This window comes from Felis catus, chromosome B1, assembly GCF_018350175.1.
Source record: "Felis catus isolate Fca126 chromosome B1, F.catus_Fca126_mat1.0, whole genome shotgun sequence".
Lineage (NCBI taxonomy): Eukaryota > Metazoa > Chordata > Mammalia > Carnivora > Felidae > Felis > Felis catus.
Genome location: NC_058371.1, coordinates 205,286,145 through 205,311,411, shown reverse-complemented (window position 1 = coordinate 205,311,411; position 25,267 = coordinate 205,286,145). Strand labels below are relative to the sequence as shown.

The 25,267-nt window shown below is 50.3% G+C and overlaps 1 protein-coding gene across 16 annotated transcripts in view; it reads left to right on the top strand.

Moving 5' to 3' along the window:
• The window catches only part of PIGG (phosphatidylinositol glycan anchor biosynthesis class G), a 43,191-nt gene that overhangs the window by 14,167 nt on the left and 3,757 nt on the right, over positions 1-25,267 (top strand). For 9 of the 16 annotated variants that reach the window (XM_006931303.4, XM_045056711.1, XM_019829881.2 and 6 more), the window contains 7 exons: positions 8,215-8,427; positions 11,863-12,080; positions 12,427-12,708; positions 14,072-14,529; positions 16,778-16,969; positions 19,943-20,252; positions 24,046-24,209. In XM_006931303.4, the coding sequence (XP_006931365.1) occupies positions 8,215-8,427; positions 11,863-12,080; positions 12,427-12,708; positions 14,072-14,529; positions 16,778-16,969; positions 19,943-20,252; positions 24,046-24,209 (1,837 nt within the window). The other 7 variants (XM_019829885.2, XM_045056713.1, XM_006931304.3 and 4 more) reach the window with 7 other exon arrangements.

Here is a 25,267-nt window from a genome sequence, read left to right as displayed (position 1 = left end):
TATTTCTGAGTTGAACACTCTGGCTTCCTTTCACGGAACCCTTCCATACCATTTGGCACTTCTGACCCCTAGTTCTGGGACCTCCCATTTGTCTGGTTTTCCTCCTAACTCTCACTTTGGTGTCTAGTCAGCTGTCTGTCTTCTCCGATCTCCAGCCTCCAGACTGTCTACTCAGCTGCCTGTCTGACACCTCCACTTGGGTCTCCCACAGGTAGAGCAAATACAACAGCTTCACATCCTAATCTGCCCTCTCATGTTGCTCTGCCAGCAAATGGCACCTTCGTGTGATTCGTCCAATCGGAAGCCTAGGTGTCTCTCTTCACCCTCCTTCTCCCTTGCTCCCCACATTCCAGACCATCCCCGATCTCCCATACATAAAACCTTCCAGTAGCTAAACTTTGGGTCAAGCAAGTCCTACGTGAGGTTTCTTTCCTACCTCACGGCTTCATCCTGAGCCATATTCATCACTATTCACTATGTCCTGGCCTCTGCCCTTCCCATGGGTCCTCCAAGTGACAAGCTCTTCCCCACATGCCCCCGACTCTGTCGCCACATCAGATCCAGTCATCCTTGGTTTCATCTGACGTCAGTTGCTCATCCACGAGACTAAATTGCCTTCCCTCTGTTCATTTTTCACAGCATTCTGTGCATCCTTCCACCATTCTTTGCTTAGATTGTAAATAAAGACTTAGATGTGACGCGTGTAATATCTGCCTCCTCTCTGCACTTCAGCTATAGTCGGGCATGACCTAGTCTATTTTGTTCATTGGTACATGCCTGCCTTGGGCCTAAACATTGGCTGGTATATGATCAGTGCCAAAAAGAATTGTTGAATGAATGAATCTTCCACTTGCTTGAGGATTGGTTGGGGCAGAATCTCCACTGACTTCCTTCTGTCTTTTAATAGTGCTTTCTCCCCTCGGACATCTGACCCCCTAAAATATAAGTCCTTGGCTCTTGTGACCTGGGCCTTTCCATTCTAGGTGTCTTGCCTGCCTTCCAGTGAAGGCTCTACTCACCAGAGCACCAACTTCCTACACCTGACTTTCCCACACTGTGTACCCAAAGCAGGGTCCTGTGTGGCTCCCCTATACCTGAGTGAGAGCTCATGCCAGAAACAGTCTTTCCACTCATCCATCCATTGGAGGTACGCTGAGTACCTGTGGTGGGCCAGGCACTGCGCCGGACACTGTGGGCAGCCTTCACCCTCAGGGGCCTCATAGTGTGGGGAGGAAGAGAGACAACCAAGTGGGTGGTTTTTATTGTGCATTGTTAGGTTATTGTTGAACTACAGCGTTGAAGTTTCGTCTTCAAGGTGGGCATTTAAGAATCTCCTTGGGAGGCCTGGCTGCGTCTTCAGAGTCAGGAGCAGCCAGGGCAGCTGCATGCGCAGGATGCCTGATAACTGACCGCAGTGCCAGCAGTGGGTGGGTTCCCAGCTTTTTGTTATCTGTACATTTGCTTCCGGAATGTAGTCTCATTATGCTGATTTTATGAGCCAGGACTGCGCTGTATCTAGTTCGCTCAGAGTCAGTATTAATTTTAGGACAGTGCATGTCCAGTCCCCCTGCCCCCAGCACTGCCCTTACACAACCGCTGATCTTTTTTCCACCTGTATAGATTTGCCTCTTCTGGACATTCATGTACATGGACCCTGTAGTACTGGGCCCTGTGTGAGTGGCTGTTGATTACTGAGCATGATGTTTTCAAGGTTCTTCCACAGTTGTATCGGGTGTCAGGACTTCACTCCTTTGTTTGGCTACATTGTTGTGCGGATAGACCACATTGTGTATCCGTGCATTAGCTGATAGATACATGGGTTGTTTCCACTTCTCAGCTGTTAGAAATAATGTTACTGTAAACATTTGGAAAGAAGTTGTGTGCACAGATGTTTTCATATGGTGTTGTTTTCTTTTGCCAATACAGCTTTGCCCCTATGTCCCTCCTCTGTGCTGTTACTGTCAAATATGTTATATTTTTACATGTTACAAACGGAAGACATAACTGTATATGTGTTTTATATAGTAGTTTTTTAATTTAGTAAGAAGGTAAATACGGTTTTATGTGTTCTATAATTGTATAATTACTTTTACTGATGCTCTTTGCTTCTTTTATGGATCAAAATTAGCCATGGAGTCACTTGCTTTCAGCCTAAAGAACTTCCTTTAGTATTTCTTATAATCCAGGTTTGCTAGCAATTAATAGTTTCTTTTTTATTTTGTTTTTCTGTTGTTGTTGTTGTTGTTGTTGTTGTTGTTGTTGTTTTTACCCTGGGTGTCTTTATGTTGCCTTCATTTTTGAAAGATAGTTTTGCTGGATGTAAGACTCTTAGCTGACCATTCTTTTCTCTTCCAGTACTTTGGGTATGCTATCCCACTGCCTTCTGGCCTCCACAGTTTTGGATGACACATCATCCCAGTCTACCTGGGCTTCCCTTCTCGTCTTTCAGAATTTTTTTTTTTAATTTTTTTTTAATGCTTAGCTATTTTTGAGGGAGGGAGAGAGGGAGAGAGAGAGAGAGAGCGAGCAGGGGAGGGGCAGAGAGAGAGGGAGACAGAGGATCCAAAGCAGGCTCCATGCTGACAGCAGAGAGCCCAATGTGGGGTTCGAACTCACAGACCATGAGATTGTGACCTGAGCTTAAGTCGAACGCTTAACCGACTGAGCCACCCAGCGCCTCCCGCACTTTTATTACGCTATGCATGTTTTGTGTTTATGCAACTTGGAGTTCACTGAGGCTCTTGGATGTGTAGATGAATAGTTCTCATCAAATTGGGGAATTTTTCTGTTTTTCAGATTGTATATTTTTTATCAATTTGACTTTAAATTTGGTGATTCTTCTGCCAGTTCAAAATCTGCTATTCAACTATGGTGAATTTTTCGTTTCAGTTACTATATTTTTCATTTTCACACTTTCCATTTGGTTCTTTTCTTTATAATTTCTGTTTCTTTGTTGATAATCACTATTTGACGACAACATCGTCATCAGACCTTCCTTTACTTGTTTATGCGTAGTTTCCTGGAGCTCTTTGTGCATATTTATTGTGGCTACTTAAAAGACAGTCGGTTACCTCTAGCGTCTGGGCCCTTCCCTGGGAGGTTCTGTTGCTTTTCCTTCTGGGTTTTACTTTCCTGTTTCTTTGCATAATTACTCACAGTTTTCAATGAAAACTGAACATCTCAAATAATATATTGTAGCAACTCTGGATGCTGCAGGTCTGCCCACCCCCCAGCCCAGGCCTGTCTTCATTGTCGTTTCCTTGTTTATTTACTGAGTGCCGTGGCTTGACCATTTCAGTGAGGTCATCTCCCACAGCGTGAATGAAGTCTGCTGTTGCTCCTGTGCGGGGACAGCAGCGCTGGGGTGACCGCAGACTCAGTGGCACTCTGTTGCTGTCACACCCAGCTGTCAGGCTCCACTCACTGCCAGCTGACTGCCGTATTTTCAACAGTTTGTGAGAAATGTGCTTCACAATCTGATCTCCCATTTGAGCCCCTTTGAAGGGTTGTTTCTGAGGCCGTGCTCTGAGGCGGTTCTGAGCCTTCTTGCTGTCTTCTCCCCAGGCCCCCCTCTCTCTGAGCACTCAGCTGGCCTGTGGCTGTCACGAAGCTACCAGTCTCCTCTCAGCTGCCCACCTCCAAAGTCTCCATTGTTTTAAAGAGCATTCCTAGGTGTGAATTCACCACCTTCTGTTCCAAACAAAGTCAGTTCTTTTGTGGGGAGTTTTGCTCGGTTTTGTGGCCTGCCCTGGGCAGTTTCTCTGAGCCACGGTTGCTAGTTACGGGTGGTAACAACAGTCCCCTTCTCTTGGGGGCTCTGTGTAGTAGCCTCTGGTCTTTCTGCTAGCCTCTTCTGGGGGCAGCCTCCACCCAGCAAGACTGGTGTAAGGGTGAGTGGGCCCCAGTACTGTTGGCCTTTTATGCCTTGCATAGAAATTCTGGGTGAGGCTGGGCAGGAAAAGGTAGCTCCCAGCCGCTCAACTGCTGTTGAGGGTGTGCACTACACGGCTGAGGAGGATGAGCCATGCCGGCAGCCTGTTCCTCGCAGGGAGAGCACAGAGCGCTCCACAGGGCCCCGGGGGGAGAGGGAGCCCTGTGTTCTTCAGCGCACCCTCTCAGAGTAGTCTGTGTCCCACGGAGCTGCAGATGGCGGGGGGAGAGAGTGGGTCATGGTTCCTCAAGGGCCTCACACTCTCCCGTTCTTACCAAGCTTTAGATTTTCTTGAACAACGGTTTCTGTATTTGCCGTATGCCCCCAGATGGTTTCCGGAGGCTCTAAGTCATTGTGCTGCTGGTGGTTTTTATGCTCTTTACCAGTTATGCTTGTTCTCCTGGCAAGCTGACCCACAGAACTCCCCATGCCACCGTTCCTAATAGGTCTTTGCAGGCTTATTTTTAGCCTACAGATTCATGTACATTTTTGTCGCTTGTTTTAATAATAAAAAAAAAAAAATCTTTCTCATGGTTCGTGAGTTCGAGCCCCGCGTCAGGCTCTGTGCTGACAGCTCGGAGCCCAGAGCCTGCTTCGGATTCTGTCACTCCCTCTTTCTCTGCCCCTCCCCTGCTCACGCTGTCTCTCTCTGTCTCTTAAAAATAAATAAATGTTAAAAAAAGTAAAAAAAAAAAAAATCTTAAGGCGTTCATTGATCTGAAAGATAAGCACTTTGGGATTGTGTGCCATGTGATTTCATACACCCCCCAGCCTGCTACTGTCCACCGCCAGAGTTCCAACCTCCCAATAAAGAGAAGCACAGATCTGGGTCCATCCAGGGTCAGGGGGTCCCAGAAGGAGATCATGCTTGTGCTTCACTTCCACATAGGGCAGAGCAGGTATATTTTGTCTCCCTCCTGCTACCAGGATGTAGCTCCATGAAGAGAGGGAGGGACTTTGCCTGTTCTTTCATATTCTGTCCCTCCAGCCTGGAATACTGGCACATCGTGGCTGTCAGTATTTGCTGATTGAATGTGTGAAAGGTGGCTTAGCTGTACAGAGCATGTTGCTAGGGCCAGTGGACACGAGGCAGGTGGGAGAAGGCCTGGCTGCTGGAGAGGGAGAATGATTTTCTGAAATGTGTTTCCTTCTTCCATGAGATAAAACCCACTCTGTAATGTGATCTGCCTTGTATTAGTATTACAGAATTGCAGTTATCAAAATATTGCTGGCAAGAGCCAGTCACACTAATCAATGGAGCAAAATCAAGAGGTGAAAAGTAGACCCCAGTAGCATTGCATTCGGTGACAAAAGGTGGCATTTCACAACAGTGGAGAAAAGACAACGCATTCCAGAAGTGATGTCATGACCTTCTAGAAAAAAAAAAAAATTATGCTAGGAATCTACCTCATTCTTTAAACCTGTGTAAATCCCAGATCAAAACATTTCAATCCTTTTTTGAAACACTCTTTATTATGTGAGTTTTCAGACCTGCAAAAGTAGGCAAAGCCCGCCACCCAGTTTCAGTGTTCATGGGCCGTTACAGCCAATCTTACATCTTCCGTCCTTCTCGCTCACTTTCCTCTCCTTTCTTGCTTGGAAGTAGGTCTCTAGAAGATGTGTGCTCTTACTTTCTTAATGTAGCACGTTTAAAATATAGCATTAAGTCCTTAATTCATCAAATGGTCAGTGTTCAAATCTCCAACGTCGGTCTCCCTCTTTGGTTGTTTGAGCTGAGATACCAGTAAGATCCACGCACTGAGATTGGTTGATGTAACCCTTTACACTCTCTTCCGTCTATAGGTCCCCGCTCCATCCTCTTTTATTTTCCCACAGTTTATTTGTTGAAGAAGTGTGGCTATTTGTCCTGGGAAGTCTCTCTCTACACTGTCTGCTAGCATATCCTCTGTGAACCCTGTCTGACCAGGAGGCAGCTTCAGATCCCGTTGGCTGGTTTTCATAAGGCTGTTTCCAGCAGGAAGCACACAGTGTCTGACTGTTGGCTCTATTGTGAAGCCAGTAGCCACTGATGACCAACTAGGGCCAGTAATTCACTGGAGGTGGCAAACAGTGATATCTCAATTGTAGAATTCTTCATTAACGAGCCTGAATCATTCTGTAAGGAGAATCTTCCCCAATCTACTTTTGCGTACCTACCGGTACCATTTATATAACAGAGATAGGGTTAATGATGAGTTATTCTTCCCACTTATTTACCAGTTTCAGACCAACGATTTAGTTCACTGTGATTCACTAGCACACTTCATCTGTGACCAGTTAGGGTTTTGTGTTGTTGTTGTTGTTGTTGTTGTTTAGTAGCATTGTGAACCCATGGATCTAAGTATATTTTGTTTCAATTCCCTATAAGTAATATTCTTTTTAATACTCAAATTGTGCCATCTTTGGCCAGTAGGAGCCTCTGATTCAGATTAGCTCCTGAGTCCTTCCAGCCTTGAGGTCTCAAACACCTTAGTCTCTCTGAGAGTTCTGTTGCTCTCCAGTCTGAAAAGGGTTCCAGCCTCCCATTGCACAGTTCCTTCCCTGGACCTGGAATCGGCTGCTTTTCCAGGATTCCCTAGTTCTGTTCAGTGGACACGGATCTTTGAGGACCACTGTCTGGATACTGGCTTATTTGTCATTTCTGGACAAAGCAAGGAAATCTTTTTAAGATAAAAATGATCTTGAGTTTGTATTGATACTTGCAATTCACATTCATCACTGTAAAATGAAAGTATTAGGCCCTACGTCTTTTCTGTCTTCCTCCTAAGCTTAGAATCCTGGTTGTCAACGACCCTGGAGATGAGTATCACATAATGACCCAGAGTAATCTCAGAATAGCACTGGCACCACCACCAATATCAGCACCAAAATCAATTTAAGGTGGGATTTTTCTTTTGGGTTTTGTTTTGCTTCAGATCAAAGCACTTAATATAAGAAAATACTAGAAGAAAAACAAATGAAAAAATTGGCATAGTTAGTTCTTTCTAAGTATAACCCAGAAGCCATCAGTGGAGGGTTGGTCAAGAAAAGATTAATATATTTGACCAAATCAAAAAGAAAAATTCTATACAACCAAAAGTACCACAATGAGAGTAAAACCTCTGCAAGCCCACAATACAGTGTCTGAGGTACTCCCACCAAGCACCACCTACCTCTCCCGGGTGGACTTCCCTGGTCGCCCCCTCAGTCCGCCTCAGACCTTCATTGTGGTTTCTGGGGGGTGGGGGCTGGGTATTCTCTTTACAGATGAGAACAGTCTGACTGTGTTGAGTTCTCACCCAAGGCATCGCTGGATAGTGGCAAAGCAGGAGCCTGAGCCCAGTGTCCCGATGTCACACCCATTTCCTCTGCAAAGTTAGTAGCAAAGCAGGCTGTTACCGGGGCTTGAAGCTCTTCAATTGCTCAGGCCACCAGTAGGCAGACGTCTTGCTTGTTGGAGCTGGCTAGAGAATTAGGCCTAGCTCAATCCACCCTCGCTCCGCGCTCCCCAGCACGGGTGCCTTCTACTGCTCAGGAGCTGCTGAAAAGTCTGTCCATATCTCAGTGCTGTGTGGGCCTCTCTGAATCCACAGGGTAGGGCTGCCATACATCCTGCTGTCACCCTTGTTCAGGAGGTTGACTGTTGACCTCACCAGAGTGACCATCCCTCAGCATGTACAGAGCTACCTGCTGTCTCTGTGCGTATCCCGGGCTCTAAAACTCAGGCGGTACTGTTTCTTGTGTTGGTATCCCTCCTACGTATCATACGCTACTTTGGGGAAGGCACCATGCCCACACGGGATGAGTATTTAGTGATTTATTGACATAAGAACCAGGAAAGTGCTTTCTGTATGAATCTGCATAGAATGGCTCAAAGAGATGGATAATCGGTTGTAGAAGGTCAAGGGAATGGGGGTGCCTGGGTGGCTCAGTCAGGTAAGTGTCCCAACTCTTGATTTCAGCTCAGATCATGATCTCTCAGTTCTGAGATCGAGCCCCATGTCAGGCTCCGCACTGGGTGTGGAGCCTGCTTAAGATTCTCTCTCTCTCTCTCTCTCTCTCTCTCTCTCTCTCTCTCTCTCTCTCTCTCTCCCCCCCCCTCCCTCCCTCCCTCTCCCTCCCCCCCCCTCCCTCCCTCCCTCTCCCTCTCCCTCTCTCTCCCTCTGCCCCTCTCCGATGCACACAAGACTGCATGTGCTCACTCTCTCTAAAATAAATTAAAAAAAAAAAAAAAAAGGTCTAGGGAATGACTACTATCTCACACATCTGAGAGCCCATCACTCAAACCGTTTTCTTTTCTCTAGGTGACATCAGACGTCCAAAGCATGTTCAACAGACTGACTTGGCTGCAACCTTAGCAATAGGCCTTGGTCTGCCGATTCCAGAGAACAGCGTTGGTAGTCTGCTGTTCCCCTCCATAGAAGGGAGACCAGTGAGAGAACAGTTGAGGTTTTTACATTTAAATGCAGTGCAGCTCAGCAAATTGTTGCAAGAGAACGTGCCATCATATAAAAAAGGTAACTCAGTTAATAGACAATGTTTCCACTACACCTGGTGTTTCTTCCGTTGTGTGTAGGTCATCAGTCTTTGTGCTTCTGTTTTATTAGAACCCTGATGAACACCATTAGCAACACCCACAGATACAGTTATCTATATCAAGTTCTTGCATTCAACAAATATGGAATTTTTTCACTAAGTTCCTGTTTGGCTGGGGACTATTACAAGCACTGGAGTCACAGGGGCTCTGCCCTCATGGAGCTTACCTTCCAGAGGAGAAGTAGCAGTAGGATGGTGAGGAGTGCCTTAGGAAAAGGCTGTATGGGGGAAGGGATGGAGAATGCAGGTGGATGAGGGCTGTCGGGGCAGGCCTGGCCTTTGACACCGGGAGAGAACGTGTGGCAGATGCAGGGTTCTGCAGTCGGGACCTGCCTGCACCTTCAAGGGAGGACCAGGGGGACGGAGTGGCTGGAGCAGGGTGAACTGGGGCAAGGCAGAAGGAGATGAGGTCAGAGGGATAGGAAGGCCTTCTAGGCCCTGGAGAAGCTCTTGATGAGCTAGATGGGGAGCCCATGCAGCCGTTCGTGCAGAGTCTGAAATCTTCAAGCTGCATTTTCAAAGGCTCTCAAAGGCTCTCTCAGGTGCCCAGGTGGAAGGCTCTGCCTTGTGTGGTAGGAGAGTCCGAAGGCTGCTTCAGTGCCTCAGTGAGAGGTGGTGTGAGGGCCCAGGCAGTGGCAGTGCAATCCAGAACAAATGGCTGTATCCTGGATATATTTTGAAGGTAGTGCAAGCAGGATTTGGTGATGCACTGGATATAAGGTGCAGATGAACCAGAGGCATAAGGAACAGCTTGGGGTTTTCATTAGAACAGTGGAAGAATGGAGTGACCGTTACTGGAACGGGGAAGGGTGTGGGAGGAGCAGGTTTGCGAAGCAGGGTGCTTGCCAGGTGAGGGGGTTGGTGTTGAAGAAGTCACGTAAATTAAGAAACTCAGGAAGGGAGGAGTGAGCAGCTATGTTGAGCGCTACTTAAGGTAAGCTAAAGTGAGGAACTGAGACTGGACCATTCCTCTGGCAGGTGAGGTTGTCGGTGGCTTTGTCAGGAGCAGTGCATATGGAGAACTGGGAGAAAACCAGGCTGGAGTGGGGACAGGGAAGGACCTGGGGCGTGGAAACAGCTGTTGTCTGAGGTGGGTGGAGGCCGACACAGGGTATATTGTTTCTAGTTTTAAGCTGGGAAAAACTAAGGGGTATTGATACTCTGGTGGGAATGATCCAGATCACCCCACGACCATCTTTTCGTATGATTTATCTGACCATCAAGGTACATTAAGGACAGCGTGTTTGGTGCTGGGACTGGGGCTGGTTTGGGAACTTAGAGGAAGTCAACTCCTAGTTTGAGGTGACGTTCAATGTGATGTTGGCAGCTTTTCCTGCTTGAGATAGTGGAGCACTGGGAAGTATGGTGATGCTGATGAGTTTGCGCTGAGACGTAGACTGGCCTTGAGCTGCTGGTGGACGACAAGCCCTGCAGGGACTAGTGGGGAGCCAGGTGTCCTGAATGGCTGGAGAGCCAGCCCCTGTCCGTGAAGAGGCCCCCAGTGAGCAACTGTGTGAAAATCTGGGTGAAAGTGAGGCCGGCTCTGGTGCACATTTCAGTCCTGACTAGAGACAGTGGTTACTTTGTTTTCAAAAATAACTTGTTTGGTAGCTTTTGCAAATTTGTTATTGATAATGTGTGTCCTTTTTCCTACACTAACAACCAGCAAAACCCCAAACAAAACCACAGCGCTGGTTGTTTGCTTATTTCAGGAGTAGCAAGTAGGGAGAATTAGGCACTGCAGTGGGCGTGGCGGGAAGCAGGCCCGTGAGATGGACTTAGGCCAGTCCCCGGAATGGGAGAGCATTCTTGGGGCCTTACGCCCCTGGGATGCCCTTTGTCTACGTCAGCAGTGTTTCCTGAGACAAAACTGGGTATGTGTCTGACGCCAGAATTGATTTCAAGGCCTCCCCTAACATCCAGCCCGATCTGATACAGCTTGCCCGTCGCTCCCCTTTCACTCCAGTGGGCCAGGCTTTTCTCGTCTCAAGACCTGTGCATGTGCTACTCTCATAGAATGGATGCTTTTCCCCACTGATCTCCTGGTGGATTCCTGGGCCACCTTCCACTTCAGCTTCAATACCAGGCCTTACTGTTCCCCACCCTCAACCCCAGATTTCATTCAGTTTCCTCAGTGTTACCAAAAGTCTCCCATGTTCCCCCGCTTTCCTCCATAGCATTTTTCACAATGTGCACTTCCATGCACGTGTGAGAACCCAGCTGGATCATAGCCCCAGGCAGGCATAGCCCCATGCCCCATGCCTCTGTGATTTTGGGTATAGACACCGGTGCCCCCACATCTCTGTGACTTCAAGGTGCGGGGGAGGGGGGTATAACAATTAAGGTTTCCATCCTGGACCCAGACTAATTGAGTTTAGATCCCAGCTGTCACACCTGCCAGCCTGTGGGCTGGTGTCCGAGTGCCTCCCGTCCACAGTGGGCATGGCAGTCATCCCTATCTGAGGGTTAGGGTCATGCCTGCCATCAGCACTTGGTCACCTGGTGCCTGCAGCAGCGGCGGGGCTGTGCTCAAGGTCATATAGCAGCCTTAACCCTAATCCTGAAAGGCATGGTTTAGACCACCTTAGAATGGCTCTGCTGGAAGTCGGAGGAGCACGTTAAATACCACGGAGTCTCACAAAGGAAGTTCTTGCTTTTGCAGATGAGTTGAGTCACCGGTAGGTCTGGTCCAACTCCAGAAGGGAGCAAGGCAACTTCCTGACGCTGAGCTGCCTGCTGCTGCCATCCCAGAGGGGGAGCCAGCAGCAGTGGAGGCTGGGCTTCACCCAGCAGCTGTTCTGCCGGCCTAGCTTGGCGTTGGGGAGGATCATCTAGCCCGGCATCGTGGCAGGAGGGGTCAGGACTGCTGTCCCTTTCCAGAGAGGACTTGCAAAGAGGGAAACAGGTCAGAGATGGGTCGTCACAGTGTGTGAGCACTGGAAAGATTTTTAACACCGAGGACCTAACAATGCAACGCATTTCTGGGTTGTTTTTATATTGCACATTAAAGAAGAAGAAAAGGGTGGAGAGAGATCGGGAGAGAAGGGGGAGGAAGAGGAGGAGGCAAAACCAGGTGTAAAAGGTAGAGACGGGGGGGCACATGCTTCTGTCCCTGTTGGGTGCTGCTTTGTGCCTAGGGCTGTGGCGGGCTGGCAGGATGTCAGAGGATTCGTGAGCATCATCAGCTGTTAGTTTTACTGAAGGCGTTGCTGGCCACCCCCAAGGAACAATTCACCTCCAGTAGGTCTCAGAATTTATGCTCGCGCTACATGCGTGTGAATAATGGAATACTTTGAAATGACACATGCATCCTCTTGTCTGTGATTTGTAACGTAACCTTGTCCTCTTCTTGGTAGAGCCTGGGTTTGAGCAGTTTAAAATGGCAGAGAGGTTGCATGGGAACTGGATCAGACTGTACTTGGAGGAGAATACCTCGGAAGTCCTGTTCAACCTGGGAACCAAGGTTCGCAGGCAGTACTTGGATGCCCTGAGGACTCTGAGCCTATCCCTGAGCAGACAGGTGGCTCAGTACGACATCTACTCGATGCTGGTGGGGACCGTCATGGTTCTGGAGGTACGGCTGCTTGTGTGGAGTCACGGCTCGGCTGTTAAACTGATTTGATAACTCGGCCAGAATTTTGTAGTTTCAAGTGCATAAAACACTTTTTTTCCTAAATGTGGAAAAATACCAGTTTCTTTACTCGTTGAACTCCCTCGTGGTGTGCCCTCGTGCCCAGAGTACTGCCAGGCGTCCAGTATGCGTGCGTTCTTGGCAGCTCTTTACAAACCGTGCTTATTGGGCTTCCTTCTTCTGTTTCCAACGTTTGAACAGCTGGCACAAGGTCAGGAGGCAGGCTTTTTCTGAGCGGTTCTCTCCGAGCCCATCAGTCATGGACACTGCTGCTGTTTTTCTCTGCCAGGTTCTAACCCTGCTCCTGCTCAGCATCCCGCAAGCACTGAGCAGCAAGGCTGAATTGGAAGTTCCTCTGTGGTCGCCTGTGTTTTCTCTGCTGTTTTATTTGATGTTTCTGGTTCTTTCTGCTCTTCACGTCATTGTGTGCACCTCAGCTGAGAGTTCCTGCTATTTCTGTGGCCTCTCATGGCTGATGGCAGGTGGAGTGATGGTGTTGATCTCCGCACTGCTCTGTGCGGTTGTGTCTGCTCTTGCCAAGATGTTTGCCAGCGGAAAGCTCCTGAGCAAGGTAAGGCTGGCTCCCGCGCATGGGACGCTGTCTTCCTGGATCGGCCTTTTTCTCTTAGCTGATCTTTCATTCATCAGACACTGGTCAAACCCCTCGGTGTGTAACCAGGCAGAGTTGAGGAGCCCATACTTCAGGAGGGCCAACGTCTGAGCATCCTGACTTCAGACCCTCAGACCTGTGTTGCCAGGTCACAGGCCTCATTTCTTCGTTGTAAACACAGGGTTCCTGTGACTCTAAACATGGGCTGCTGGTCACAGACAAATGGGCAGTTGACTGGTGGTGCATTGTGAATCAGACATCTCTCAGAAAGTGTTTGAGCTCAGCCAAGGGAAGAACATTTCAGAGAGGAAGGAGTCAACTCATTAGACCTTCCAGAAAGGTCAGCAGGAGGCTGGGACCCTGTCCTCACCCTGCCCTCCTCAGGAGTCCATCCTGCCTCGTAAAGTGCAGTTTTCTTTTCAAGACTGATGTTTTCCTGTAGATTTCTTAGGGTCTTTGGCCTCTGACACCTATATTCGTGATCACGGTAGCAGTGTGGTAAAGCAGAGGTGGGCAGCCACGGTTGGTCCATGGTGCCCGGAGCCTAAGGGACCCAGAGAAGTCACTCCAGGCCCCCAGAACGATCAGAGGCCCTTCCCCGTGTGCCTGTGTCTGAGGAGCTGACGTGTTGTCGTTCGTAGCACGCTTCTGTTCCCCCATTAGAACATAGCGTTCCCTCAAGCCATTTCGTTCGTTCTCTAGGCCCTCAGTTAGGGTTCCTGGTATCTCTCTTTCTGTCTTATACAAGCTGTGCACGACCAATAGCGGAAACATTAAGAAGTTGTCAAATGACAGTCACGGAGTCCTGACCTTTAATCTTCAACGCGTTCGGCATATGGAAGGGTTGGTGCCGTGACGCCAACTTTGTTGTTTCGAGGGAATTGACCATTTTAATGAAAGCTTTCTGGATTTCTGGAAAATTCATGGAGAAATTAAATGTCTGGTTTGGTTGCATATATCCTGGGGGTTCTTTGGTTTCAAGCAGCAGGAACTGCCTGTGACCCCTGGAGGCCTAGGCCCTGAGGGAAAGGATGAGGGTACAAGGAGGGCTGGGTCCAGGAGCCAGTAGGGGAGCTCTCGGAGCTGCAGCACTGCCCAGACGGTGTGCGGCTAAGTATCTTTGTTCTCTTTGTCACTCAGCTTAGGACTTGCAGTCCAGGGTGACAGTCCCTCCAGAGCAGAGCAGGGGGTGGGTGGGGGCATGAGGAGCCGCAAGTGCCTGTCACAGCAGGTTATGCTGTGTGAGCAAGAACTTTAAGTGCCTGGGGTGGGATTTGTGTAATTTTCGTGTGTTTCCCTCACGGAATGCGTTTTCCTTTTACAGAATCCGGCCCATCCAAACTCACGATGGTCAGAGTTGGATGTTGTTATCTTGTTGGGGACCATGGGCCACGTGCTGAGTCTGGGCGCAAGCAGCTTCATCGAGGAAGAGCACCAGACCTGGTACTTCCTCGTTAACACCCTGTGTCTGGCTCTGTGTCACGAAATCTACAGAAACTGCTTTCTGGGCGACGACTGTGAGCCCCGGCGATGCTCGCACGGGGAGCGGGGGTTTGTCAACACTGCACCAGCGTTACAGGACGGGAGCATCGGCCATGACGAGCTAGAGCCCCACAGAGCGTCTAAGAGCCCCACTTCCCTTAACACGCTCAGAGGCTGGGAGAAGTGGATGGCGATGGCAAGCCCCTGGGTGATACTTACCTGCTGCCGGCTGCTGCGGTCACTAAACCAGACGGGTGTGCAGTGGGCCCACCGGCCTGACCTGGGGCACTGGCTCACCAGGTGAGAGAGAGTATGAGCTGTAGCCTTAGGCCGGACCTTGCACGGCTGACTGGCCACAGAGTGTTCTTTTTCCAAATTCAGGCCTGTTTTTTATACTCAGGATGGAAGTGGTATTTGAGAACTGAAGAAATGGAAAAATAGACTGTAAGCCAGGAATTAATATTGAAAGATGGATTTATTTGAGGCTACCCTAACATGTTTGGGGTTTATTTATTGCTGAGTCACCATAACTTTATATTTGAAAACCTTTGAGTTTTAAAATGACAACTGCAGCGAGGATATAGTTTTGTTACCTGCTGCCTCCTCGCCGACAAGGCAGGTCTGGGACAGGGCCATGCTCCCTCCGTCCTTCCTCCCCTCTCTCCCCACCCTGAGGCTGATGGCTGGACAACCTAGTCGAAAGTGTAGTGGATGGGGAGGATCACAGTAGAGAGAGGAAACTGGGACAGAAAATACTGGCTGTATTATATATTCTAATTGCCTGTCAGTGAAGAGTTAGAAAACTAAAGGAGAAGGAAGAGAACAGAATAGAAATTTATTTCCTGTCGCTGTGAAGGACTTGTATGAAAGTCGTCAGCAGGAAGGGGGCTCAGGACAGTGACAGACACATTCCTAAAGGAGGGAATGCCAACAGAAAGACGAGGGACATGCCCACCGTCCTAGTGATCAGGGAGCGTAGGGTCAAACAACGAGGTGTGATTTTACTCACAGCAGACACACAAAAGGAAGTGATAGAACGCAGTCCCGGCGAGCAGCAGAGGACCCCTGACCGCACACTGCCGTGGCTCCAAGATACCTGGAAAGATCCATCACAGGCTATAAAAATCATCCCTCTGGTCAAATAATTGTTGTGGGAAATTTCTCCCAAGTGCTAACTCTGTTGGCAAACCTCTGGCAACCACAGGAACCACAGGCAGCTTCTTCCGGGTCCTGCCACGTGCCTGCTCGTTTCGTTTTTGTAGCAGGCCTGGAGAGAGATCGCTGGCCTGTCCCACCTCAGGTGAGGAAGCAGAAGCAACTCGAGACCTCTGCCTGAGCATGTGAGGTTGGGGCAGCTCTGGGACAGCCCAGGAGCCTCACTTACCTTTCTGGAGAGTTGAGGCACTGCAGAAGAATGTGCTGATCCCACCCCTGATGCCCCGCCCCCCTCTCCAGGGGCCACTGTGCCCACTCCTCAGTCTGGACCCTCCTCCGGCACATCAGGCCCGACCTCTTCCCCTCAGAGGGTGCCCCTTCCTGCATCACAGCTTTCCCCGTGCTGCTGAATTAGTCCTGTCAGTTCGTGAAGAAGCTGCAACGTGGCCCCATTTCTCCTTCAGAGGAGGGCTTCTTGAGAGGCATCTGAACTCACCTTCTTTATTGCTATTTTTCAGTTGTTACAATGAATAATCCAGGAGAGTGCATAAAACATCTAGTTTAAAGAGCGACAGCGAATGGACACCCAGGTGACCACCTCCCAGACCAAGCACCAGGGCAGGGCCAGGCCCCAGCACGACACCCATCACCTCCCGCCATCCCTGGGCCCATGTCCTGACGCTGGCCATATCTTTCCTCTGAGTCTTTTCCAAGTAGTTTTTCCACTGCTGTGTGTTTACCTTGGCAGGGTTAGTCACTCATCCCCTTAACAACTATTGAGTGTCTGGCCTTCGTGAGTGTATGCTGCGATGAATGAAACAAAAGAATCCTGCCTTCCAGCGCAGCACTCACTGAGGTGGCAGGATGGTGGGCGGGGACCGGACGGAGACAGGGGCGCAGCTTTGCCATGACGGCTTTGTGCCCCGAGCCTGACTGCAAAGTCTCCTCGCCTGGGAACGAGCAGACACTCTCAAGTGAGTCAATCTGTGTTAATGAGGGAATGAGAGAGGATTGCGCCAGGACGTGCTGCTCTCCCGTGAGCAGGACGTATGCTGGCAAATACACAGTTTGCCCAGAATCTCTTCACCGGTGGTTGGGGGAACATGGAGTTGCCAGGGGAGCCAGTGGAGAGCGTTCTATACAGGTCTCTGCGCTGGCCAGTGCAGACCTGGTGGCAGGGACCATTTGTGAATGAGAAATGAGAGCTCAGGTTAACTCATTTGTCGCGTTTTAAGAACCTTTGAATTTAAAGCACCAACGATTTTCTTTTCTTTTTTGCTTTTCAGAAAACCCAGCTATTTTTAATACAGTTCCTAGAAAGCCACTTGGTGTAGATCCGTAACATCGATCGCTATACTCACTAGCGATTTGGGGATTTTCCGTTTCATTTCAGTTCTGATCATAAAGCTGAGCTCTCCGTTCTGGCCGCCCTCTCACTCATCATGATTTTTGCGCTGGTGCAGAGGAGGTGCTCCCTGACGTCAAAAGTAGCCATGGCACTTGGCCTCCTGGGTGTCTACTGCTACCGGGCAGCCATTGGAAATGTCCTGTTCCCATGGCAACGAGACAGCAAAGACATTTCCAAGTAAGCGTACTGGCAAATCTATTTAATGTTTTATACACTGAAACGTGCCACGCGGTCTTTAGAACTTCGGGATTGGTTTCTGTGAGTCGTGATCTCAGCAGTTACTAGAGCCTGGACAAGGAATGCCTCAATAAACTGATTCTTTTAGTCTCTTTCCTTTGGCAGGAGAAAGACAGATAACGGAGTAAGGTCACTGAGGTTTATTTTTTACAGTAAAGGGTTCTCTAAAAATAAGAAACGGAAAGGATTCAGTTTTGCTCGGTCAAGAAGTAGTAACAGGAATCACAAAGAGGGGTCGCTTCCTATCAGTTGGGAAACAAAGCACACCAGAAAAGTCAACTTTCCCGTAATTTGACGGTGAATTCCTGGGGTGGGGAGGGGCCCCCCCGTGCTGACTGAGGCATAAATGCCACATTTTATGTGTCAAAAACGGGCAGCTTTTCTTTTTTAAAGGCAACGTGGGGTGGGGTGAGCAGAGGCTGTTCTGGAGGCTGTAAAACGTGGTAAGAACTTTGAGTGTATCCAACCCTGTGACCTGGGCACCCTCTTATGAAATTTATCTCAAGAACAGAACCAGAGATGAGGCCTGGAACCAGGACACAGGCACGGTCTCTGAAAAATTATTTACAGGTACACAGAGTACAAATCAAGATAATTGGCCGACAGTAGTGGGATGAACCTCTGAGTGATGTTAAAGCTCTGTGCTGGGTATTGCGTTTTCATAGACGATGAGACGATGTGGACCAGTAGGCTATAAAACTATCATATGACCCCAGTTTATGAAGTAGATGCGTATTTTTTCATGTTTGTATGAAAGACTCAAATATGTAATTGGTTGTGATTAGATTTAGGACACAGACTCACAGGTGGCTCGTGATCTTCCTTCCCATGCATTTTCATTTTTTTATTGCTTTTCTAATCAGAGAAAGGAAAGCAAATGTTATCTTCTCAGAAAAGGTCAGGGTGTAAGCTGAGGGCTGTGGCCAGGCTGTGTGAGTGGCCAGGAGGCATGAGGCCCACCTGAAAATAGGACCTGCCAACAGTACGGGCAGTTGAAGTGATACCCAGAGCCTGGCTGAGGTGACGGCAGGGTGGTAGGCCTTCACCCCAAGCAGGGAGGTCAGGTAGGGGGAGGATGGTGTAGAGACATCTCAAAGGCTGCTCACTTTGGAGTCTGAGACTCTGGGCAGATGTCAAGGCTAGATGTCACACTTGAGGATGTCCACAGGGCTGTCTAAATCTCAAAGCGTGATACGTGAATACATTCCTCGCTTCCTCTCAGATCGGTGCACCTAATTTCCTCCTCACTCATCTCAAGACTTGGATCACCTACCTTTCATGGACACCACAGCATGTACCTTCTTGGTGTTCAAAGCATAGTTCAATGCACCCTTTCACTAACCTTCACTGCCTGGTGTTCTACCTGTAAAATGCTTCCATTCCCCACCCCCATCTATCCTGGCTCTAGAGCCCTCTCACTAAGAGATCTACTCCAGGTCTTGAGCCATGCAGGTTCTAGATTTCCCTAACAGCTGCTTCTCTCCCTTCAGTCTGCTGCTGTCCATAGATATTCTAAAATACTCCCTTACGTTTAGCTCCTGCCTCTTCTCCGCTGTGATGCCCAGGCTTGCTGGAGTGGAAGGTCAGGTGGACATTGTCCTAGATAGCATTGAATGGTTTGGGGCAAGGAGGTGAACCCCTTGAAGGCACCCACTGGTGTTCTCTTTCGTATTCACCACCCAGAATGCATTCTACCCCCTCTGATGACTCGGACCTTGGCTGATTTCTCCTTCTTTAACCCTACTGGGTCTGTCATCAGCTCTCTGCTTAGCACACCTTGGCCATGGGGTTGCACCTAACCCTCGCTCTTTGGCTGCCGCATGGCCCTGTGGCTGGTGTCTGCACACTAGAGGCACACAGCAGACAGTGCTTGGACTGTTCAAATTAAACTAACTGTGGTTTTAAAAAGGAACTTTTTTTAGGTGCACAAACCTTCCGAGGAAAATCTGAGATAGGAACATTCAGTTTTTCAAAACACATAACGTTATTGTGATAATGATTTCACTTAAAATTTTGTTTATTTAGCATTACTTTAAGTGATCAGCTTTTCTAGTATTTATAAAATACTTGATGTATAGAATTTGTTTAAAATATGTTTTAGGGATATATGTGTTTCATTAGATGAAATTTTTTGGTATGGTGTCATAAATTATATCCTTTACAAATAATTGTAAGTGAAGTGCTAAAATAATTCTTAATAATCCTTAACATTTATTACGTGCCAAACACTTTACCTCTGTTCTTTGGTTAACTCCCAGGAGAGCTTGTGAGGTGTAGGTACTGTTTCTCTTCATTTTAGGGATAATGAAGTGAGCGTCAGAAGCCTTAAGTAACTTCCCCCAGCGACAGAGCTAGTAAGTGGCAGAGCCCAGGTGAACCTGGCCCTGCCCTTCTGCAGGCCCCACAGTGTTCTCTGCACCATTGTGTACGTGTGCGTGCGTGTGCATACGCAAGTACTTATGGTTGTGAGCACATCCAATGGTATCTTAGCATTATGAACTTAACGGAAGTTTCTGCTAGAGCTTGACCTTATCCCGTTGCAGGGGTCTTTCAGATTAAGCGTGTGAAGCAGGTGGGCAGTGTTTCTGGCACCCTACAAGTGATGGCTCTGGCCTTGTGCCAGGCCATCCTTGGGCCAGATGAACAGGACTCCCCAGAACTCCCATGAGTCAGTTCCATCAGAGATGTGCACAGAGAGAGGACAGGCCTGCCAGCCTCTGAGCAAGGGGAGTCCTGCAGGCTGAGATGCAGAAGCAGACACCCCCACTTCCATGGTGTCACCCAAGTGGGCGGGCACTATGGCTTCTTTAGTCAGCTAAGTGGACTCTTGGTTTTCATGGAAAAATATGTTTTGAGTCTTTCGAGCTGGTGCTAATGAATCAAACTCTTTTGCTTTTTTTTTTTTTTTTTTAGGGGTCTTATTGAAGCTCGTTTTGTTCATGTCTTTGTCCTGGGCATTCTGTTCACGGGCACCAAAGACTTGCTTAAATCTCAAGTCATTGCTGCAGACTTCACAATCAAGACTGTGGGTTTATGGGAGATATATAGTGGATTAGTTCTTCTGGCTGCTTTGCTTTTTAGACCACATAATCTTCCAGTTTTAGTATTTAGCCTCTTGATTCAGACTATAATGACTAAATTCATCTGGAAGCCCCTGAGGCATGATGCAGCTGAGATCACTGTAATGCATTATTGGTTTGGTCAAGCATTCTTCTATTTCCAGGTAGGTTTTCATTGCTATTGTGAATAGAAGCCTATTAACTTTTTATGTCATTTCTCTTTTAGTTTTTCTCTGAGAAAGGTTACCATAAGTTGGGAAGTTAAAAAGGCTGTTCAGTGAAGGGACTTTCAGTATGGTGTGGGGGAATGATGCTTAAATTTCATGTGTATTTGATAGGATAAAATTCAGTGACTTACTTAAGACCGACCCCCTCGGTGTGGATCCGTGAGTGCTTAAGACAGTGTGTGGTTGTGCACTAGGTCTATTTACCGTGACTGGTTAGGGAGGCACTTCACAGTTCCATTGCTTTATCTGATGAAGTGATAACTGAAGTTTCTATTCCCTTTCCCCTGGCCATGCTGTTGGGTGTCTTCACGTGGTTATGAATCCCCCGGGGCCCCGTGGTCGTCACGTCTTCTCTCCAGTGTTAAAGGGCCCATCAGAAGCAAGTCCAAGCTGCCTCCAGGATGGACCTCAGTATCTGCCTGTGTGCTTGGAGCGGCGCCTGGGCAGGTGGACAGAGGGCCCAGCTCCTGGCCATAAAGGGACTTAGTTCCATCCCAGCCTTCCCACATCTCTCTGCCCAGTTCGAAGGGCCCCACCCTCAACCTAGTTGCTGCCTCTAGGACCCTGGAGGGTGGGCACAGCTCCCCAGCCTCCCCTGTCGGCCCTGTGCCCTCTGGTGGAAGAACTGTGCGCAAACCCCTGAGTGTCTCAGCTGTGTTTTCCCATCTTTACAGTGAGGATCCGTACTTCCTCTGTGAGCACCAGCTCCACCCTCCTCTTCCAGACCCTGGGGACTTGTGTGGTCTGTGTGTCCCGATAGGTGGGCCTGGGCTTCTTCCCTGACCTTGCTATTTCTCTCCTGGTTTCCTGGTGCTCATGGCGTCCCCCAAAGAGCAGCCCCCCATCATGGCTTCCATCTGTTCCCTGAAGGCCAGAAGGGGGTGGGAGAAGTTCTAGAAATCCATAAGTCCTAGAGGATGTGACCTGACCCTCAGAACCGCCCCCCCTTGCCATCCGTCTCCTCTGGGGGACTCCATACTTCTGTCTCCAGTCCTGCCCTTGGGTGGCTTCCAGAGTGGCTGTCCCCAGCAGAAATGTGGGTAGCTGCAGCCCTGACACTGGTGTCCAGTACTTTTAAGCCACTTGGCGTCTGGCAGGCACCTGCTGCGCCCTGGTCTCATCTGTAAAATGGAGTAACTAACGCCTCATCTCATCCTTGGCTGCTGCAAGGGTTAAAGTAGTGAAGAACGGGAGGCACCCTATATAGTAGCTCTCACTGCCTGCCCGTGTCCCTCAGGACCCACAGAGAAGGCACGGTTGGAGTCCGTAGGACCTGGAGAGTGACCGCACTTCCCTGGAGTCGCTGCCCATCCCACAAGGTGCTGGTGGCTGAGGACCACGCTGCCCGTCAGCTCCACCCCTCACAGGCTGGGCCTCGCGGTCTTTCCGTCGTGTGTGTGTCTCCGTGGTGTCAAGCAGCCACATTTCAAAGACCACAGCCTTTCTTAGCTACTGGTAGAAATGTAGAAACAGCCCTGTGGAAGTGAGGGAATACAGTTAGCCCAGGAATTCCAGAACACCAGCCGGAAAGGGGGAAAGGACGAAGCAAGCAGCTGAGGCACCATGAGCCGCAGAAGAGAGAGGCGCAGGTCGGTGTCAGCCTCCGGATGGCACTTGCTCTGCTTTGTTGGCAGTGACACGCCTGTGTTAGGGCTCTTTCGCTCTTGGCCATTCAGTGTGACTGCTGTGTTGCTGTAGAAGGACTTTACATTTTTCTGGGCATTCCAGAAATGTCTAGGTGGCCCGTCAGTCTCATGGTCCTCTCTCTGTCTGAAAGCCATGCACAGGCCTGTTCCTGGTGGTGACCTCCGTCCGGGAGTTCCACCGTTGACAGTCTCCGCGTCTCTGACCGCGAGTGCCCTGGCGGGGAATGGGAATACCATCGCCATGGAAAATCGCCCGCCCCTCTCCCTTCTCCAGGCTCCCGGGTGCCATGCTACACAGTGAGCGTGTCTGATGGGCACCAGACGCTCCTACCCCAGGGGCACGTGGACCGCCAGGACTCCACACGGGAGCGATTTCGGCATATCCACAGATACGTCATGGTGCTCGTGAACTAGCCACATGGTAGACACTGCCGGCATGGGTGGGGAGACTCACTCGGGCTCCCTCTGAGCCGAGATGGAGAAAGTGGCTGCTGGCTTGGCACAGTGTCCTGCACTGAGGCCTCGGTGTCAGGAAGACTGAGGAGCCACGGTCACGCCCCGAGCAAGGAGATGGCCTCACGTTCAGTGTGCTCCTCTGTGGCATGCGGCCGCTTTCCCCGGGTGGTGAGGAAGGAGCATTGGTGATCGCACGTGGTACTGGTTCTCGTCCGGTGCTGCCTTGGGCAGTGGAACCCGCAGCAGACTGTGGTGTGTGCCGGGGGGCCTGTCCGCACGCAAACTCAGCACAGACCCTGTGCAGCAAGTCCTGCGGCACGTCGGATCCTGAGCAGCAGCATGTGGGTCTCCCTCGCCTCTCCCCTGCCCACAGCCCTTCCCTCGTGGTCAGCTTTCCCGGGACAAGACCTACAGGCTTGCTGCCCCTCCTTCTTGCCCTCAGCTCCGTGATTCCTGGTACCCAGCTGGCCTCCTGGGTTCCCACCTGTTCACTGAGGGTCACAATGGCACCACATCAGGACTGTTGAGGACTGAATGGGTCGATGGAAGTAAAGCCCCAGAGCAGGCCGTCTGTGCCTTGGCTGCGGTAACAGTATCGCAGTCAACCCTCTCTGGATACGAGTGAGTCGGCCTCGGTGGGATCTCCGGCAGCTTCCCAGTGTCAGATCCACTTGTCCTTCATCATGCCTCCCTTGCCACAGCACTTGGGACTCTTCCTCCCTCTGCTCAGCAGGTCTCCCCGGTCTGTCGCAAGGGGCTTCTGAATGGGAATTACATAATCGCAAAGGCTCAGGCGGCCACTGGCAAAGTGGGCAGAGGGGAAGCTGCACAGGAGACGTTGCTGTCCGGGGAGGGGCCCGCTGTAAGAGGGTGTCTCTGAGGTATCTGGGAGGTCTGCCCACGTGACCTGGTGACCATCTGGAATGACGCAGCAAAGGAGGAGGCACTGGGGTTCCACTGGCAAGTCTGTGAAGCCATGAACACCTGGCTGGAGTTGTGTCCTCGGCCATCGATAGGTGGTTCCAGGAGGGATCTTTGCTGGGCTGGGGCAGACATTTGTGCGGTCAAACTTACAAATGTCCTGAGTAGCTAAGGAAAAGGTCACCAGCAGTGATGAAGACTACAAGTAGAGAGAAGGACTGAATCTTAGGAGACCCTTCCCTTGGATGTAGACCCTACCCTTTTGTGCAAGATGAGCCATGCGTTCGTTACCCACCAGGGTCTCGGATCCGATACATAAGCTGGAGGCCAAGCCCCCCCCCCCCCCCAGTGGCCAGCGTGCCCTCTTCTTCCTAGCAGCAGCATTCACCCATTGAAAGAGCCATGTGGCAACACCACCTTCAGCCTCTCCTTGGCCACCTTGCCTCCCAAGACCAGGTGCAGCCCTCAGACAGGGTCTCTGTTGTAGGGAGGTCGGCGTGTCTGTCTTAAGTAGATAGATCTGAGGAAGGTTTGGAATTTTCCGTAGTTCATCGGCAGACGTATATTTGTTCCTCCCCACCTGGCAGCGAGGTGGGAAAGGAGTGGGCGGGCATCTGGGGCTCCTGGGTGTCCGTGTCACTGTGACCACATGCAGCTTTCTTCGGTTGCTGGTGGCTGTGTCAGTGCTGCTTCTACCTGTGTTCCAGGGAAACTCCAACAACATAGCCACGGTGGACATCTCAGCGGGCTTCGTGGGCCTGGACACCTACGTGGAGGTCCCAGCTGTGTTCCTGACCGCATTTGCAACGTTCGCAGGACCCGTGCTGTGGGCCAGCCACTTAGTGAGCTTCCTGAGCTCAGAAACCAGCAGGTGAAGCTGTTCTTTGTCTCTTAGCACAAACTCTGATGGCAGGTCGGCCGTTTAAAGAGAGTACCTTATTCCACATACAGGGTTCCAGACCCCAAGGGGCTAAAAGTCTTCATGCATTCTCCTTTCCGCAAATAAGAATGAACAGTCCACAGCATGTGAGCCAGAGGCGGGTGCAGGTCAGGTCTGTGGCCACCCGGCCCTGTGTCGGGATGATGGGGAGGCCACAGGGGCAGCCAGCTTCTGCTGCTCTCTTCCAGCCTATACCAGGGTATGGTTTCCAGGGACCCTTCTCGGTTTCTTTGCTTGCTGGTGGCCTTATTGGCCACCCTTCAGGCACAAAGACAAGACATGCTGGCTCTCACCTCCAGGACCCCTGCTGCAGAGGAGCCTGCACAGGCCTGAGGGGATGCCGTCAGTGGGTGCATACTCTGGGGCCGTGCCCTGCCCTGCCACCGAGAGGCCCCATCGGGCTCCACCCGGTGGCCCACCCTTCTGGCCAGCCCATGGGGCAGCCTACCCCATCCTCCTGCCCACCATGCTCCTCCCTGCTTCCTCATTTGTGTATGCATTGGCCCTCCCAGAAAGAAGGCTTCATAAGGCAGGGGCTTCCCAGTCTGTGTACCACGGTAACCTCAGCGCCTGGGTCCTGCCTGGCAGAGTGCAGCCTGAGGGGCATGTGGCCTGCCTGACTCTGCACTTTCCAAATAGGCCCAGACTCTCCCTTCTGTAAAACGGTGTGATGGTATCACCTCCTGGGGGGTGGGGCCTATGTGAGGAGTCCCACGGGTGCTGGAGGTGGCGTGAGCAGCCGTGCAACGTGTGTCGGGGCTCTCTCAGTGCCCCAGTCCCAAAAGCACCGTTGCCTTTCTTAAGCCACTCAGTAACACCCCACAGGCGTGGTCTCCCCTCTGAAAGCCAACGTCTGGCTGAGGTGCTAGACCAGCCCCCACACGCTGAGTGGGCTGTGGAACATGCGGGGCAGGCCCCAGAAGGACAATATTCTTGCCAAATGTCCCGCTGTGTCCCCAGTCCTACAGGGGGTTGTCGCTTGGGGGAGG